This window comes from Oryzias melastigma, linkage group LG21 (genome assembly GCF_002922805.2).
Source record: "Oryzias melastigma strain HK-1 linkage group LG21, ASM292280v2, whole genome shotgun sequence".
In the NCBI taxonomy this organism is placed as follows: domain Eukaryota; kingdom Metazoa; phylum Chordata; class Actinopteri; order Beloniformes; family Adrianichthyidae; genus Oryzias; species Oryzias melastigma.
This window is the reverse complement of record NC_050532.1, coordinates 13,012,068-13,027,512: the sequence shown is the minus strand read 5'-3', so window position 1 is coordinate 13,027,512 and position 15,445 is coordinate 13,012,068. Positions and strand designations below refer to the sequence as shown.

Genomic DNA, 15,445 nt, shown 5'->3' with positions numbered 1-15,445 from the left:
AATGTTTTTGCATGTTCGGACCCCGGTCTACCAAGCTGACAGAGTTACTGGACCTCTCGCCAAATTAGTTGGAGACCCCTGGTCTAGATGGACACCCAGGAACTTGTAAGATGTGACGATCTCAACATCTTTACCACCAATGCAGACAGGGGAGGGTGGGGGCTTACTCCTACTGAAGTCCACCACCATCTCCTTTGTCTTGGCCACATTCAGCTACAGGTGATTCTCCTCGCACCACCTGACGAAACAGTCCACAAGGTCCCTGTACTCATCTTCCAGTCCGTTCTCCACACACCCAACAATAGCTGTGTCATCCGAGTACTTCTGGAGGTGACAGAACTCAGAGCAGTACTGGAAGTCAGCAGTGTAGGTGGTGAATAGGAATGGAGACAGGGCAGTTCCTTGAGGGACTCCTGTGTAGCTGGTCAGAGTGTCAGACACACAGCTCTGCAGTCTCACAAACTGAGGTCGACCTGTCTGGTAGTCCTCAACCCATGCGACCAGAGGAGCCTCCACCTGCATGTTCTCCAGCTTGGCCCTCAACAGTCTCGGCTGGATGGTGTTGAAGGCAGAAGAGAAGTCGAAGAACATAAAACTCGCACGGTGGTGTTCAGTCTGTCCAGAAAGCTGTAAGCCCTCTGCAGCAGGTGTAACACAGCATCATCAACCCCAACCTTGGGCTGATATGCAAACTGCAGTGAGTCTTGAAAGGGGCTCACCAGAGGTCTGAGGTGTGACAGCACCAGCCGCTCCATGACCTTCATAACGTGGGAGGTCAGTGCTATTGGCCTGTAGTCACTCGGTGCCACAGGATGGTTCTTCTTTGGCACTGGGACCAGGCAGGATGTCTTCCAGAGCACTGGGATCCTCTGGAGATGAAGGCTCTGGTTGAACAGGTGCTGCAGAACTCCACACAGCTGACTGGAACAGTTCTTAAGCACCCGCGGACTGATGCCATCGGGTCCAGCAGCCTTTCCCTCGTTGAGCCTCTCCAGCTCTCTCCTCACCTGGCTGGATGTGATAAATAGTTCAGTCAGGGGGGTGGGGGGTGTTGTGGAGTTGGTGCTTGAAGTCAGCTGAGGGGAGGGGGCTGAAGACTCCAGAGGTGATAGGGGGACTGAGGGGGGTGAAGGAGAGCGATGGTCATTCAGTGGAGGAGTGGGGGGGCAGCAGTGGGAGGAGGAGCTGGAGTCAAACCTGTTGAAAAACTCTTTGAACTCGTTAGCTCGGTCCACAGCTCCTGCTACAGCTCCTTTCCCCTTCCACTGAAAACCAGTGATGGCTCTCATTCCACACCACACGTCCCTGGCCCGGTTTCCCTCCAGTTTCTCCTCCAGTTTCCTCCTGTAGGCGTCCTTACATTTCTGCAGACTGTGTCTCAGTTCTTTCTGAACCCTCCTGAGCTCAGAGCGATCTCCAGCTCTAAAGGCCCTCTTCTTCTCATTCAGGAGGGCCTTCAGGTCGCTTGTCACCCAGGGTTTGATGTTAGGGTAACAGCGAACCTTTTTGGTGGGATGGAGTCGTCCGTACAGAAATTGATGTAACCCGAAACACAGTCTGTAAGTCCATCCAGATCCTCCCCATGTGGATCATAAAGAGCAGACCAGTCTGTGGATTCCAGAGCATCCCAAAGGCAATCCAAGGCACCATCAGACCACATCCTCACAGTCCTCACAGTGACTGGTTGCTTCCTCACCACAGGGGTATATGATGGGGACAGCAGGACCAGGTTGTGGTCAGACCTGCCCAGTGCAGTGGAAGTGTATGCATTGGTGGTATTAGCATACAACAAATCCAAAGTTTTACTGTCTCTCGTTGAACACTGGACATACTGGTGGAATGTGGGGAGGGTGGAGGAGAGACGGGCGTGATTAAAATCCCCCGTGATGAACATGAAGGCCGCGCGGTGTTTAGTCTGCAGATCCGCAGCGACCGAGTGGATGACGTCACATGCCGCGTCTGCATTGCCGGCCGGAGGAATGTACAGGTTGATAGCGATGACGTTTGTAAACTCCGCAGCAAATAATATGGGCGGAATCCGATAGCAATCAACTCCACGTCAGGGCTGCACACGCTCCTCTTAACATGGATATGCTCCGGATTGCACCACCTGTTGTTAACGAGCACAGCGAGCCTTCCTCTCTTCTTACCGCTCGCGGTGGTGTCACGGTCCGCTCGCACTGTGTGGAAGCCAGCGATTGAAACGTTAGAGTCCGGTATCAGTCCGGTGAGCCATGTTTCCGTTAAACAGATGATACTGGCCTCCCGGTACTCCCGCTGGGTCCGTGTGAGTGCCTCCAGCTCGTCCATCTTATTGGCCAGGGACCTGACGTTCCCCGTGATGATCGCGGGAACACAGGGTTTAAAACGCCGCTTCTTCATTCCTCGTTTAACTCCCGCCCTGCATCCACGGCATCTTTTCCAAAGCTCCTCCGGCAGTTGAGGCTTCATTCCGATTGCGGAGGATGGTTGTTTTAGAGCCAGCATCTGATCGAAAGTGTAAACAAAGGAGAGCGTATACTCAGCGTGGATGCAGAGAGCCATAAGTAGCACAAAAACAATGGGCATAAGCAAAAATACATTAAAAAAGAAAGAAAATATGGCAAAATGCCAGGAGCCGCTACAACTTGCTGCCGCCTGAGGCAGCGCACTTTTCATAAAGAGAAGTCACCAAGTGTAGAAGCTCACACAGTGGACGAGAGGGTTGTGTCCCTTCGGGTGAGGGAGAGGTCTCCGACTGTCATTTTGGGTTAGTGTTAGGTCCAAACCACCTGAAACATTTCTCTGCGGCTGTAAGAAAGACAAGAGAAGGAGACTTCAGATCTTCTCTTTCTGCTGTGAAGTTCTCTCTGCCTGAGCCCTCTATTCTGTGTGGGGCATTCCCTAGTTCAGGGGTCGGCAACCCAAAATGTCAAAAGAGCCATTTTGGACCAAAAAAACAAAAAGCAAATATGTCTGGAGCCGCAAAAAATTAAAAGCCTTTTATAAGCTGTATTATGATGGCAACACACGCTGTAGGAATCTATATTAGCCATTCATCAAAATGGCTATGTTGGCAACAAATACATAATAAAGCTTCATGTTTAAATGTTTGTTTTCCCTGCAGTGCATCTTGTAAAATGATGTATCACGTAACTACTCTGTTGTACGATGCCACCTCAAGTTTAACTTCATTACAATATTATTTTACTATGTTTCATTGCTTTGATGAAATTAAAGAAATAAAATAAAGAAATCTGATTTTTCTGTCATTTTTATTTTGAGTATTCAAACCAGCAACAAAATGGAACGTGCATAACGTGCCCCTTATTTGGGCAACAGAGTGCATTAAAACGCAGCCTGCATAAAATTAAAACAGCCACCTTTTGAAAATGTAAAGTATATAGAATTAAATAATGCAATTTAAGTTTGATTTCTGTGCAAATGCCAAGCAAGTCAGTGCAACAGTGAAACGCAGCAGCATCTTCTTCTCCTTTGCTCCTTTGACATGCATCCAACGCAGCTATCATCGGACCTGAGCACAAAACACAATAATATCCCTAAGTGTCATTTCAAATATATAGGCTACTGACAAAAATCAGAAATCACTTTATAAAAAACAGCCACGTTATTACTGAATATGTGCCTATGACAGGATTATGTTCTTACCCGTTTAATGTGACTTCTGTTTTCGGACATCACTGGTCAACTTCTCAACATCGGGCGTGTAAGATGTAACTTTAATCTTGACGCAGGACTGCAAGCTCTCATCTGTGAGGCGCGTGCGATATTTAGATTTGATGTAGTTCATGTTTGAGAAGATCTGCTCGCACAGGTATGTTGATCCAAAGATGGATAATACTCCAAATGCATATTCCTTCATGTTCCTATAACTGTCAGGAAGAGCATTCCATGTGTCATAGACAAGTTTCTCGGGTGTTGGGAGGCTTTCAATTTCGCTCCATTTGTGGCTTTGGGCGAGCTGGGCTTTCTGGCGAGCGACGTCTTCAAGCTCGGCTGTCAGACGTGTGAATTTTGACACCCATAGATCTTTGTCGGCTAAATCAGCCATTTCCATTTCAAGGTCTGCTTGATTTACTCCTGGAAATGTGCTCAACAAAGATGGGTTAATCTCCAGGGGTGTGACAGGGAAAGACAGTGTCATTTTTTCCTTTCGGAACTCGCAAAACCTGCTCCCAAATGCAGTTTGCATATCAACAATCGCACCTTGTAAATAATCACCGTTGAGTGTGTGATCGTGATGGGCTTCTTTGAACTCTCGCAGGGAGGGGAAGTGGAGGAGCGTTCCTCGATGGACATCTTTAGCAAAGACAGTCAGCTTACGCTCGAATGACAAAACAGCTTCCAGCATTTGCAGCGCAGTGTTTCCCCGCCCCTGGAGACTTTCATTCAGCTTGTTTAGATGGCTTGTCATATCCACCAAAAAGTGCAGTTTTTCGAGCCACTTGGTATCTTCCAGTTGCGGGTAATTCAGGTCTTTGCTTTTCAGGAATGTTTTCACGTGTTCTAAACAAGCAACAAAGCGACGCAAAACTTCCCCCCTGGACAGCCATCGGACTTTGTTGTGAAGCAGGAGATCGGAATATTCGCTGTCAACTTCATCAAGCAATGCACGGAATTGACGGTGGTTCAGTGCTTTTGCTATTATCTTGTTCACTATCTCAATGACAAGGTTCATCACTGCGACACATTCCGATGGGAACGTTTGCGCACTTAGTGCCTCTTGATGCAATATGCAGTGGAATGCAAGGAGATTCCGATCCAATGCCTTCTGCAGCAAAGTCACAAACCCCCGTTTTGATCCTCTCATGCTGGGAGCCCCATCTGTAGTCACTGAAATCAGGTGGTTGGTGTTTATTCCATTGTCATTTAAAAACTTCAGCACAGCCTCACATATGTCCTCCCCCCATGTTGTGCCTTTCAGCGGTATTAATTGGATCATTTCTTCTTGCGGTCCGTCGGAGTTCACGTACCTGCATAAAAGCGCAGTCTGTTCAATATCGATCACATCACACGACTCATCACAGGAAATTAAGTATGCTGGTGCTGAATTAATGTCCTTGATTTGTTGATCGGTGATGTTGCCTGCCATTTTAATGGCCCTTTCCTTCACTGTCTTAGCGGAGAGAGGCATGTCTTTGATTTTCTGTATTATCTCGGTTTTGTTTTTGAAGTCTGCAAATAAATGTTCTGATATGTTGATGAATGACTCCTTCAGGTATTCACCATCTGTGAACGGTTTTCCACGCTTTATTATCTCCCGGGTTGCAACAAAACTTGCAGCAGTAGTGGAGTTTGGAGATGCAATCCAATTCTTAAATCTATTTTTGCGCTCCTCTAATTTCTCCAGAAGTAATGCAATCGCATTTTTTCTCTCACTCCCAACTGGGTACTCGGAAGCAAATGAGGCATGCCTTCCCTGAAAATGTCTCTCCACGTTACTCTTTTTGTTATTTGATAACTTCTCACTACAGAGTAAACATTCAGGTAACCCTTCCGCATTGGTAATAAATGCAAATGATTCGGTCCAAGAAGTGTTGAATCCTCTGTTCTCCTCACTTATTTTTCTCTTTTTTCCTTTGGGATCCATGGCCCATCACACAGCCACCTGCCTGTTATCCCGCCCTGGTGATAGACATGTGCGTCGCAAGCTATGACGCAATTTTTTATTGACGGAAATATTGAAATGTAATATTTATTGTACAATTTTTTACAGCATTGAAAAACGTCTAAAATATTTGTGTCATCTTTGTCCTCTTACAGAAACCATAAAAAAAAATCCCTCCAACATTTTTTTTTCCATTTTCAAACATTTTTGAAAAAGCTCCAGGGAGCCGCATGCGGCTCCGGAGCCGCAGGTTGCCGACCCCCGCCCTAGTTCCATTAGATTTGTAGCTCTGAAGGGTGGGAGGAAAAAACAGCAACAGACCGGATTTTACTATCACTAATGTCACAGTTCAGCACATCAGGGTCGATATGGTTCCTTCAAGTATCTGCATCATATCAGCACCTCACAGCCCTAAACTGGGTGCTCAGCTCCAGTTTCTTGACACAAAGCTGAACACGACTTCAAGCAAGAAGATTAAAAAAAGAAGTTAAAATCAATCAAAGCAAATATTTGATAAATGTACGTACAACCCTATTAGTTAGGTACCAAACAGCAGCTTGGAGTATCCGGCCGTCTTGGTGTCTCTCGAAGGAGTACTAGAAAGTGCCCATACGGGGAACTCTATTGTCCTCCTGGGGGACTTTAATGCCTACATGTGCAACAACAGTGGCACCTAAAGGGATGGGATTGGAAGGAATTGCTTCACTGATCTTAACCTAGATGGTGTTTTGTTGTTGGACTTCTGTTCGCATCATAGATTGTCCATTACAAACACCATGTTCAAGCACAAGGTTGTCAATCAACACACTTGGCATCAAGGCACCCTTGGTAGGAGATTAATGATCGACTTTGTAGTTATTTCAGGTGACCTGGGGTGACCTGTGCGTGTTGGAAACTTGGGTAAAAGAGAGGGGAAGAGCTGTACACTAATGACTACCTGTTGGTGAGTTGGATTCACTGACGGGGAAGGAGGTCAGAAAGACTTGGCAGACCTAAATGTACTGCAAGGATTTTCTGGGAATATTTGGCTGACACCTCCGTCAGGAAGGTCTTTAACTCAAGGAGGCTGGGAACATTGAGTCCGAGTGGACCATGTTCTCACCCTCTATTGTCTCTGCTGCAGTTTGGAACTGTTGTTGCAAAGTCTCTAGTGCCTGTCACTGTGCCAATCTTCGGCTTTAAGCAGACAAGCTGAAGAAGGAGTCTTACCAAGCCTGGCTGTCTTGTGGGACTCCAAAGGCAGCTGGCAGGCACCAGCTGCCTAAGCGAGCTGCGACCCGGGCTGCTGTGGAAGCTAAAACATAGAGAAGGACTACCGATAGGCTTTGAAGACATTCTGGCAAGCCATCCGATCCCTGCAGTGTTCTGCAGCCAGTCTTCAGTGCAGGTGGGGGTCCGTTGACATTGAAGATATGTTGGGCAATGGAAGGAATACTTTGTGGATCTCCTCAATCTTGCTGACTCCTTGCTGACTCGCCTCCTGAGGAAGCAGATTGTTACGGCCCCAGACCTTTAGTATGTATTTCTGTGTGTGTCTTTGTATGTTTCTCCTCTACAGAGGAACTTATCTCCACCATGCTGCCTGACTCCATCCCCTCCAGGAGATTGCAGCCTCTTACCCTCCACCAATCACCTGGCTTGGAGGGAAGCATGAAAGCCCCAGCAGCCCCTGGACCTGTGGCAGCTGAATTCCTTGTGTGGAATCCATTCCTCAGCTTGCCCCTGCTGTCGGTCTTGGTTTTTAGAAGCCTTTTTAAAAGCCTGGTGTTCCTTCTTTTTGGTCCTTTCTTAGTTCCTTCTTCGTTCATCCTTTTACTATAAGTTGTTCCCTAGTTACATATCTTTGGTATTTTATTTCTGGTTTTGGGTCCCTCTGGTTCTGAGGCTGTGATACCACTTCTGTTGTACATTTTGGGATACATTTTTGTTTAATGAACGCTGAGTGCCTGAGACTTTAAGTTGATTCCCTTTACTCGTTTTGTTTCATGTTTGTGCACACCCGCATCTATTCTATAATAAACGGCTGTCTTACCCCACTCCCGGCTAAAATAATCTTTTTTATGTTACCTATTTTCTCCCTCCCTCTGGGTGGGATGTAAGACAGATGCTGAGGACTTTGGAGTGGGGCAGTCTATCACCTGAGCAGATTATGAGTTGATGAGCTCCACTGTGGCAAGACACTGGGAGTGGATGAAGTCCACTTCCTCAAGTGGACTCAAGTACCTCAAGTCTGTGGATGCTGTGGGAATGTCTTGCCTGACATGTCTCTGCAGCATTGTGTGGCAGTCTGGAACTTTACAACTGGACTGGGAGACAGGTATGGTGGTTCCCTTTGTCAAGAAGAGGGGCCAGAGGGTGTTTTCCAACTACTGGGGAAGCGTACTCCTCAGCCTCTCTGGGAAAGTTTATGCCAGGGTACTGGAGAGAAGAATCCATTCGATAGATACTCAAAAGCGAGACAGGAAATCAAAAAGCATATACATATTTTTTTATTTGCACAACTTTCCTTAGATTAGAGCTGGGACAAAATATTGGTATGGCAAACAATCGCGATATTTCAACTCACGAACAATTACCGGTCCCCTCTTTCCTTGAATCGGTTTCTTAAAATAATACCCAAAAAGTACACCAGGGGGTGCAATTTGTGAGCATGACAGTGAAAAGTAAGGATGTTGTCACGAAACAGTCATCAGTTTGTACCGGACCAATACGTTTTTAGTAATAAATGCCCAAAAAGGTTTAGACATTAAATCCCGGATACATTTTTATTCGGCTACGGCGCGAACACAGGGTGCACTTCTGTCCTTCCCTGCTGCTTCCCCACTGCAGAGGGGAGGGGTGGGGCTCCTCAGGCGCTCCCACCCAGGCGGCAGAGCGGCCACGAGCGAACAGGTCCAAGCTATGTCTGTATTTTTCTGAAGTAGATGCAGACGCCGCGCCGTTGTTTTGTAATGTAACAAAAACATGGATTGTAGGGGCGATAACAGCAGTAACCTGTCCAAACACCGCGCTAAAATACATCAAATGGTGTGCAGGGTCTGACCGTCCAAATGAGACGTCAAGTGGTGTTATGGATCTAACAGGTGTGTATGATAGAGGTCCACACGTGGAGCACGTGACATGACACGTGTTTTTTATCATTGAAAAGTGCAGGAAATTTGAATAAAAATGGGGGCGGAGGGGGGGGGGGGGGAAAATGGATACAGGCACTATAAAATAATGAACAATGATTAACAGGCTGGACATTAATAATAATAAATTATCTCACAGCAGAAAAAACAATTACACAGCTGCACTTTTTTTACTGCCACTCTATGACTATCCATCATAATCACTTGCCGTTTTATTTCACTTTTGACATTAATTTCATGTTTTATGTTATTAGGTTTCTCACTGAAGAAACTTGAGGAGCTTTTAACTGATGGCCATGATATGGAAAACCCCGACCCACACACATCAACCTGGTGGAAAAGGCAGAGCGATGCCTATCGGCACTGGAACCAATCAAGAATTGACAATCTGGACAGCTTGTTAGCATTGCAAAGTGTCACGGCCAGACTCTGCAGTCACTTTTCCTCAGAAGCCGTAGTTAGGTGACATGAATGCATGCCTTTAGGATGTTTTTTTCCATCTTGCATCAATCATTTTCATCAGCAAAGATTTTCTTTGCACAATCAGCAAACCACCTTTGAAGGTTTTTATAAATATATTTCACCTTCTGAGGCAGTGGCTCTTGATGATGTCACTTACGCCATCTTTGAACAAGGTAAGGGGGTGGGGGTAAGAATTCTGTTTGTTTTATTCATTCATTTTTCTAGTGTACAGCCCTTTGTGTGAAAAAGTAGGAATAATGCTAAATAAATCTTTTTTTCATTTGAAGGAAATTATCTCAACACAAGCACAAGGAGAGAATACATAATCTGGATTGTTTTCCTTTCATCTTTTCTCATTAGATATTACCAGCGGATCAGTTTCCTCCATCTAAGCCTGTCTTCAGCATCCTCCACTCTAACACCAGCCACCTTCATGTCTTCATTCACTGCATCCATAAACCTCCTCTTTGGTCTTCCTCTAGACCTCTTTCCTGCAGCTCTAGACTCAGCATCCTTCTACCAATATATTCACTGTCTCTCCTCTGAACATGTCCAAACCATCTCAGTCTGGCCTCTCTGACTTTATCTCCAAAACCTCTAACATGTGCTGTCCCTCTGATGTATTCATTCCTGATCCTATCCATCCTGGTCACTCCCAAAGAGAACCTCAGCATCTTCATCTCTGCTACCTCCAGCTCTGCTTCCTGTCTTTTCTTCACTGTCTCTAGTCCGAACAACATGACTGTTCTCACCACGGTTTTATACACCTTTCCTTTCATTTCATTTCAGCTGAAACTCTTCTATCACACAAGGAGAGCATACACAATAGATTTAATAAAAATATATTTCTGTCTACACAGTTTCTTTCCTTCCCGTTGTGTTACCACCAAGATGTTGCTAGGACAGTGTTGTGACACTCTCTGCTGGCAGACCCATGATCCTCATTAATATAAATGATGCATAAAAAAAATGTATTTTTTCATTTGAAAATAACATTTTAGAACATTTGTGATGCATGTTCTGTGTGTCATCTCTGGTCTATTTAGGCTTCACACACCAGTTGTCACATGTAACAACTGTGGTAATTGTTGGACCCCAGAGGTTTTTGATTTGGTCAGAAGTGGGGACTTGTTTGAGTCATTTAAAGAAATGAGGACAACTGCACCAGGATTGTCCAAACAGGCTTTCACATCAATGCTGGATCAAAGAACTAAATACTTTGGGAGAGCGAGTTTATCATTTTTATAATTATCCATAACATTTTTGAGTTTTATTTTCATCATCTGACAAGTACTGATAATGTTTTATGTAAAGGTCAAAACTGTATTTCTTCTTCTTTGTTGCAGAAAGGAAAAGTGAATTCTGATGCCTTTCAATGAAGTTTTTTGCAGTATATTTACTGTGAATTTGAGGAGCGGCAGCTAAGTGGCATGGAGGACTGGTTTGTGTGTCCAGCTTGTGTTCCAGACCAGTTATTTGTTTATATTTTATTTAAACCACACATACCAGCAATTTTAATAAAACTTTGCAGATGGCACCAACTACTTTTCTGTAAAAGTTTAAGGGGGGTAATTTACATAGAAAAGAGGCCAAGAGTTAGCTCACACCAAAAGATGACGTTTCCGAAAAAATAATAGGTATTTCTTGTAAAATCAAAGGCTTATGAAGCTCTTTGATACACAACGATTCAGTAAGATGCAAACCAATTAATATAAATTGCACTTATCGTGTTAACACCGGTTTCCACGTTGTTAGCTGACCCAGTTTAAATGAGCCAGAGGAGGTTTGACCACAAATTTAAAGCCAAGTAGCAAGTAGAGAACACATTACACCAGTTTTAAAATCGCTGCATTGGCTCCCTGTGCGTTGCAGGATTGATTTTTAGATTCTTTTATTGGTTTACAAATGTTTTTATGGTCTTGGGCCTTCTTATTTAAGTGATCTTCTTTTAAAGTATGAACCCTTGCGGACCCTGAGGTCCTCCGGCACCGGCCTGTTAGTGGTTCCTAAGGTGAGGACCAAAACACATGGTGAAGCTTCGTTCTACCATTACGGTCCTCGCCTCTGGAACAGCCTGCCGGAGAACCTCAGGGCCGCAGAGACCGTAGAGGTTTTTAGGAAGAGGCTCAAGACCGACCTTTTTAATTCTGCTTTTAGCTGATCTTATCTGCCTATTTATTCTATTAGTTTTTGTTCATTTATTTATTTTATTTATTCATTCATTTATCTTTCTTCTTTATGATTTTTATTTAATATTTTATGTATTTAATCTCAATTTCAATGTTATTTATTTTACTTACATTTTATGTATTTAATTCTATTATCTTACTGTAATTTTACCCCCAGTGTTTCCTGTGGGTTCTATCATATCAGGGCTTGATTTGATTTGATTAGAGAACCGCCTTCGGAACTGCGTCATATTTAAATGAGCCCGAGAGGTGTCTGATCACGTGATCAAAACAAAACTTAAAAAACCCAGTCTCAGTCATTGAAGCAGAATACGTATCATATGCACGCAAAAACCGAGTTTGGCATATATTATACACAGTATTTCAGAGTGCAAAGTTGTGGAATATATACGCATTTTACTGAGACTGGGTTGCAAAGAGAAATAAAAAAGGATCTGGTTCTAAGGGGTTAAATCCTCCTTTCCTACAGCAGCGTATCACAGCCGTCTGTCTGCAACAGAACACAGTCCTCAGTAAAAATAAAGACAAACCTCATCGTTTAGGTTTGAGTTCAGACAACCGCAGAGACACTTGCTGTCAGTTGTGACATGTTATGGGTCCGGATGACCCCACCCTTATATTGATGTGTAACCCTTCCCATGACAAAGGTGGACATGAGTTTATGTCTAACACAGACACCAGAGAAGATAAAAATATCTGGTAAGACTATATAAAAAGATTCCTTAACAAACTTTATTAACACCTTAACAAACATTATTAATATGTTTATAGGGTGTTGGAAAGGAATTTATAAGCACAATGAGCTGAATAAGGTTTATCAACATACCTAATAAGATTCATTAACAAACTAAAGTGAGACATTGTCTATAAAGGCCATATTAATAAACTGCTTACAAGCTTAACAAATGTGTAACAATCTTTGTCAACATTATATTGAGTGTTTTGCAGCACCTTATCTAAAGTGCTGAGAAAATCCTTGAAATAAAAAGTTCAGCGTGCTGTCTTGTGGGGTCCAGATGACCCCACTTTTAATGTAAACATGCCTAGGGAGGCACAGGGGTTACAACATTTTTTAAAAGGGTTATTGAACCCACAAGTCCAAATCTGTGAATACCTCGCTAGCTTATCTTAGCATAGCTGAGCTATTTTTGTGTGCCTCCTGCTCAAACTGGTGTCACAATAAATTGTGGTGATTCGGTCATGATATGCAGACTTCTCGCGAATTGATCTGGAATAATAATCTTGAAATATAAATCGTTGGTCATGATGAGAATAAATATCCGGTAGTGATCGGGAGACATCTTATTTCAATTCAAGTCCTCAACAACATGATCATGCCCAATTTCTGAACACATGATTGGATCGGTCATCTCTGCTTTTTCAATGTTTTTCAATGCTGGTGACTATTGTGACCTCCTAAAACGAGAAATAACATGGGGTGTCTAAACAACTGGTCATACATTCATTTCTTGTCAGGGAAATTCACCTCAACAATAGACAGAAACACTCAGTGGATGACCAAACCAACAAGCAAAGTTACTTATGCATTAGTATGATGGGGGGATTGTGCCATCATCCTTTTCCTCAAAGGACTGATTCTTGCCTCGCTCCTTGTATTTGAAAGAACAAGTGGGAGGTTACAACATTCAAACAAAGAAGCAAAGTGGAATAGTTGATTGGAGGTGTCATGTAAGGAACCTTTTGGGAATGTTTACATTTTAATCAGCATCCTGCCCTCCTGCTAGGGACAGTGTATTGTAAACCCTTTCATCCTAGCTTGGGAGAGGAAACAGGAGAGGACACTGAACATCTGTTCCTAAAAGGTGAAAAGCTCATCTGTAAGCTACAGCTTGGGTTAACATTTTAAAATACATTTAAATAATGATAAGAATAAAACAATTTCTTTCACATTTCTATTTTACATAAATAAGAATTTTCTTTGTGAGACAACTGTATGTCTGTTTTATTTCCTCTATCTGATAAATGGCCATTCCAAACTAATCCAGAGTTTAAGCTCTCAAAGATTATTTAAATATACTGGGATGCATTTTTGGAAAAACTATATAAGAGTAACGACAAAAGGTTCAAGTCGTCATTTTACTTGTGAATTACTTACCTAAAGCAGCAGTACTAAATCTTCCAAGTGCCATTAGGACTTTTGAAAAGCAGTCAAGTAAAAAAAAAACAAAAAAAAAAAAAAACCTAAATTTACCTTTATTTTTATCATCTCTCCAGTTAAACAAAAACCGAAGTTCTTAGTTTTAAAACGATAGCTAGTTTATTTTTTTAACAAGCATATCATGGGTTTTGGTTAATAGAAGACACTTTTATTGCACTTTTCTGATGTTTTTCAAGGCCCAAAGTGGCACATGCATAAGGTACCTAACCCACCCTTGAAATCAGGGATCGACCTCTCACACTCTGAGCCACAGATGCACCTCAATTTAATTTCACTTTATCCACAAATTCTAAAAAAAATCTATAACTGAGAAAAGTACCAGAGAAAAAGATTGTTTAAATATTGTTATACGTTTCTTAGCACAGTAAACACCCAAAGTTTGCACATTTCTTACCAAGCCATTTCCTGTTAGGTCAATTTATAGTACCGTATTTTTTGGACTATAAGTCGCACCGGAGTATAAGTCGCAGGGGCCAAAAAATGCATAATGAAGAAGAAAAAACCATACATAAGTCGCACTGGAGTATAAGTCGCATTTTTTTCAAGTAATTTATTTTACAAACTGGTTGAAAAAAACGATATTACATCATCCTGGAAGGTAAGTTATAACATTCATAAGTGAATAGAAAACAGGCTGAATATGTGTCAACACATATTCACATATTAGCATCATGAAAAAAACGAAAAGGTGTAGCATTTATATAACATAACAGTTTTATTTAACTATAGCCTAAAGTACTCATCAATTTTGTATCTTTACTGTAATTAATTGCACGCAATCTTACTCCATATCACTAAATCAGTTAAATTCTTCGTCCTCTGTGTCACGTCTGAATAAATAAAGTAAATAAAGTAATTGCATTGATCACCATAAGTGGGCACTCTAGACTTACGGTCCATATCTCATCTCATTAAAAATTCGTATATAAGTCGCACTGGAGTATAAGTCGCAGGGACATTCAATCTATGAAAAAAACCGCGACTTATAGTCCGGAAAATACGGTACATAAAATGATAAATTAACATCAAGTTCAGTTCAACCTTGGAAACTATTATAGTGATCAGTAATATCTGAAATAATAGAACAACTTCTTCAAGTGTTTATAAATTTCAGTCATTTTTAGTCCATAAATGATTGGATTGCAAAGAGGATTATACATGATCATCTGCAGTGTTATTATAAAACGAGCAGTATTGGAGAAATTCGACTCCAGTCTTATTATAAGCATATCATAAGTAAGCAAGCAGGAATAGTTGATTAAAACCAGCAGGTGAGGTAAACAGGTTTGAGCAGCTTTTCTCCTAACTTCTTTACAACTTTTATAAGCCACTATAAGGATCTTTGCATATGTGAAAATGATGAACAGCATGGGAAGAATAGCAATGTTGAACAGAGTAACTAAACCAAAGGTTAACAGGGCTTTAGAACCTGCACAGAAAAGATAATTTAAAGAATTGTTGCAGAAAATACCTTTCAATGAAAAGCTGCAAAGTTGTGAATTTGCATTACCAGCAATAATGATGACAAGGTGACAAAAAGGTAAAATCCAGGCCAATCCCAGTAAAATAACAACAGTTGTTTTCTTCATGAGGATTGTATATTGCAGAGGTTTACATATGGACACATATCTGTCATAAGACATGACAGCCAGCAGTAAGAATTCTGAACAACTTAATGAGTAGAACACAAAAATCTGAAGGAGGCAAGCTTCATAAGAGATCATCTGTTTTTCAGCCAACAGGTCACTTAAGAGTTTGGGGTAGATGTTTGTGCTGAAAATAATAGAATTGATCAACAGTGCTGCAATGAAAATGTACATAGGCTCATGAAGGTTCTTGTGAATCACAATCAGAGAAACTATCGTACAATTGCTGC

The 15,445-nt window shown here is 42.4% G+C and overlaps 1 protein-coding gene across 1 annotated transcript in view; it reads right to left on the bottom strand.

The window, feature by feature from the left end:
* Positions 1-14,630: 14,630 nt before the first annotated feature.
* LOC112137948 (olfactory receptor 10K2-like) overlaps positions 14,631-15,445 on the bottom strand; it is a 6,791-nt gene continuing 5,976 nt past the window's right edge. Inside the window, exon 2 of the mRNA XM_024260467.1 lies at positions 14,631-15,441. Coding sequence (XP_024116235.1) covers positions 14,631-15,441 — 811 coding nt within the window. The remainder of the gene's footprint in view (positions 15,442-15,445) is intronic.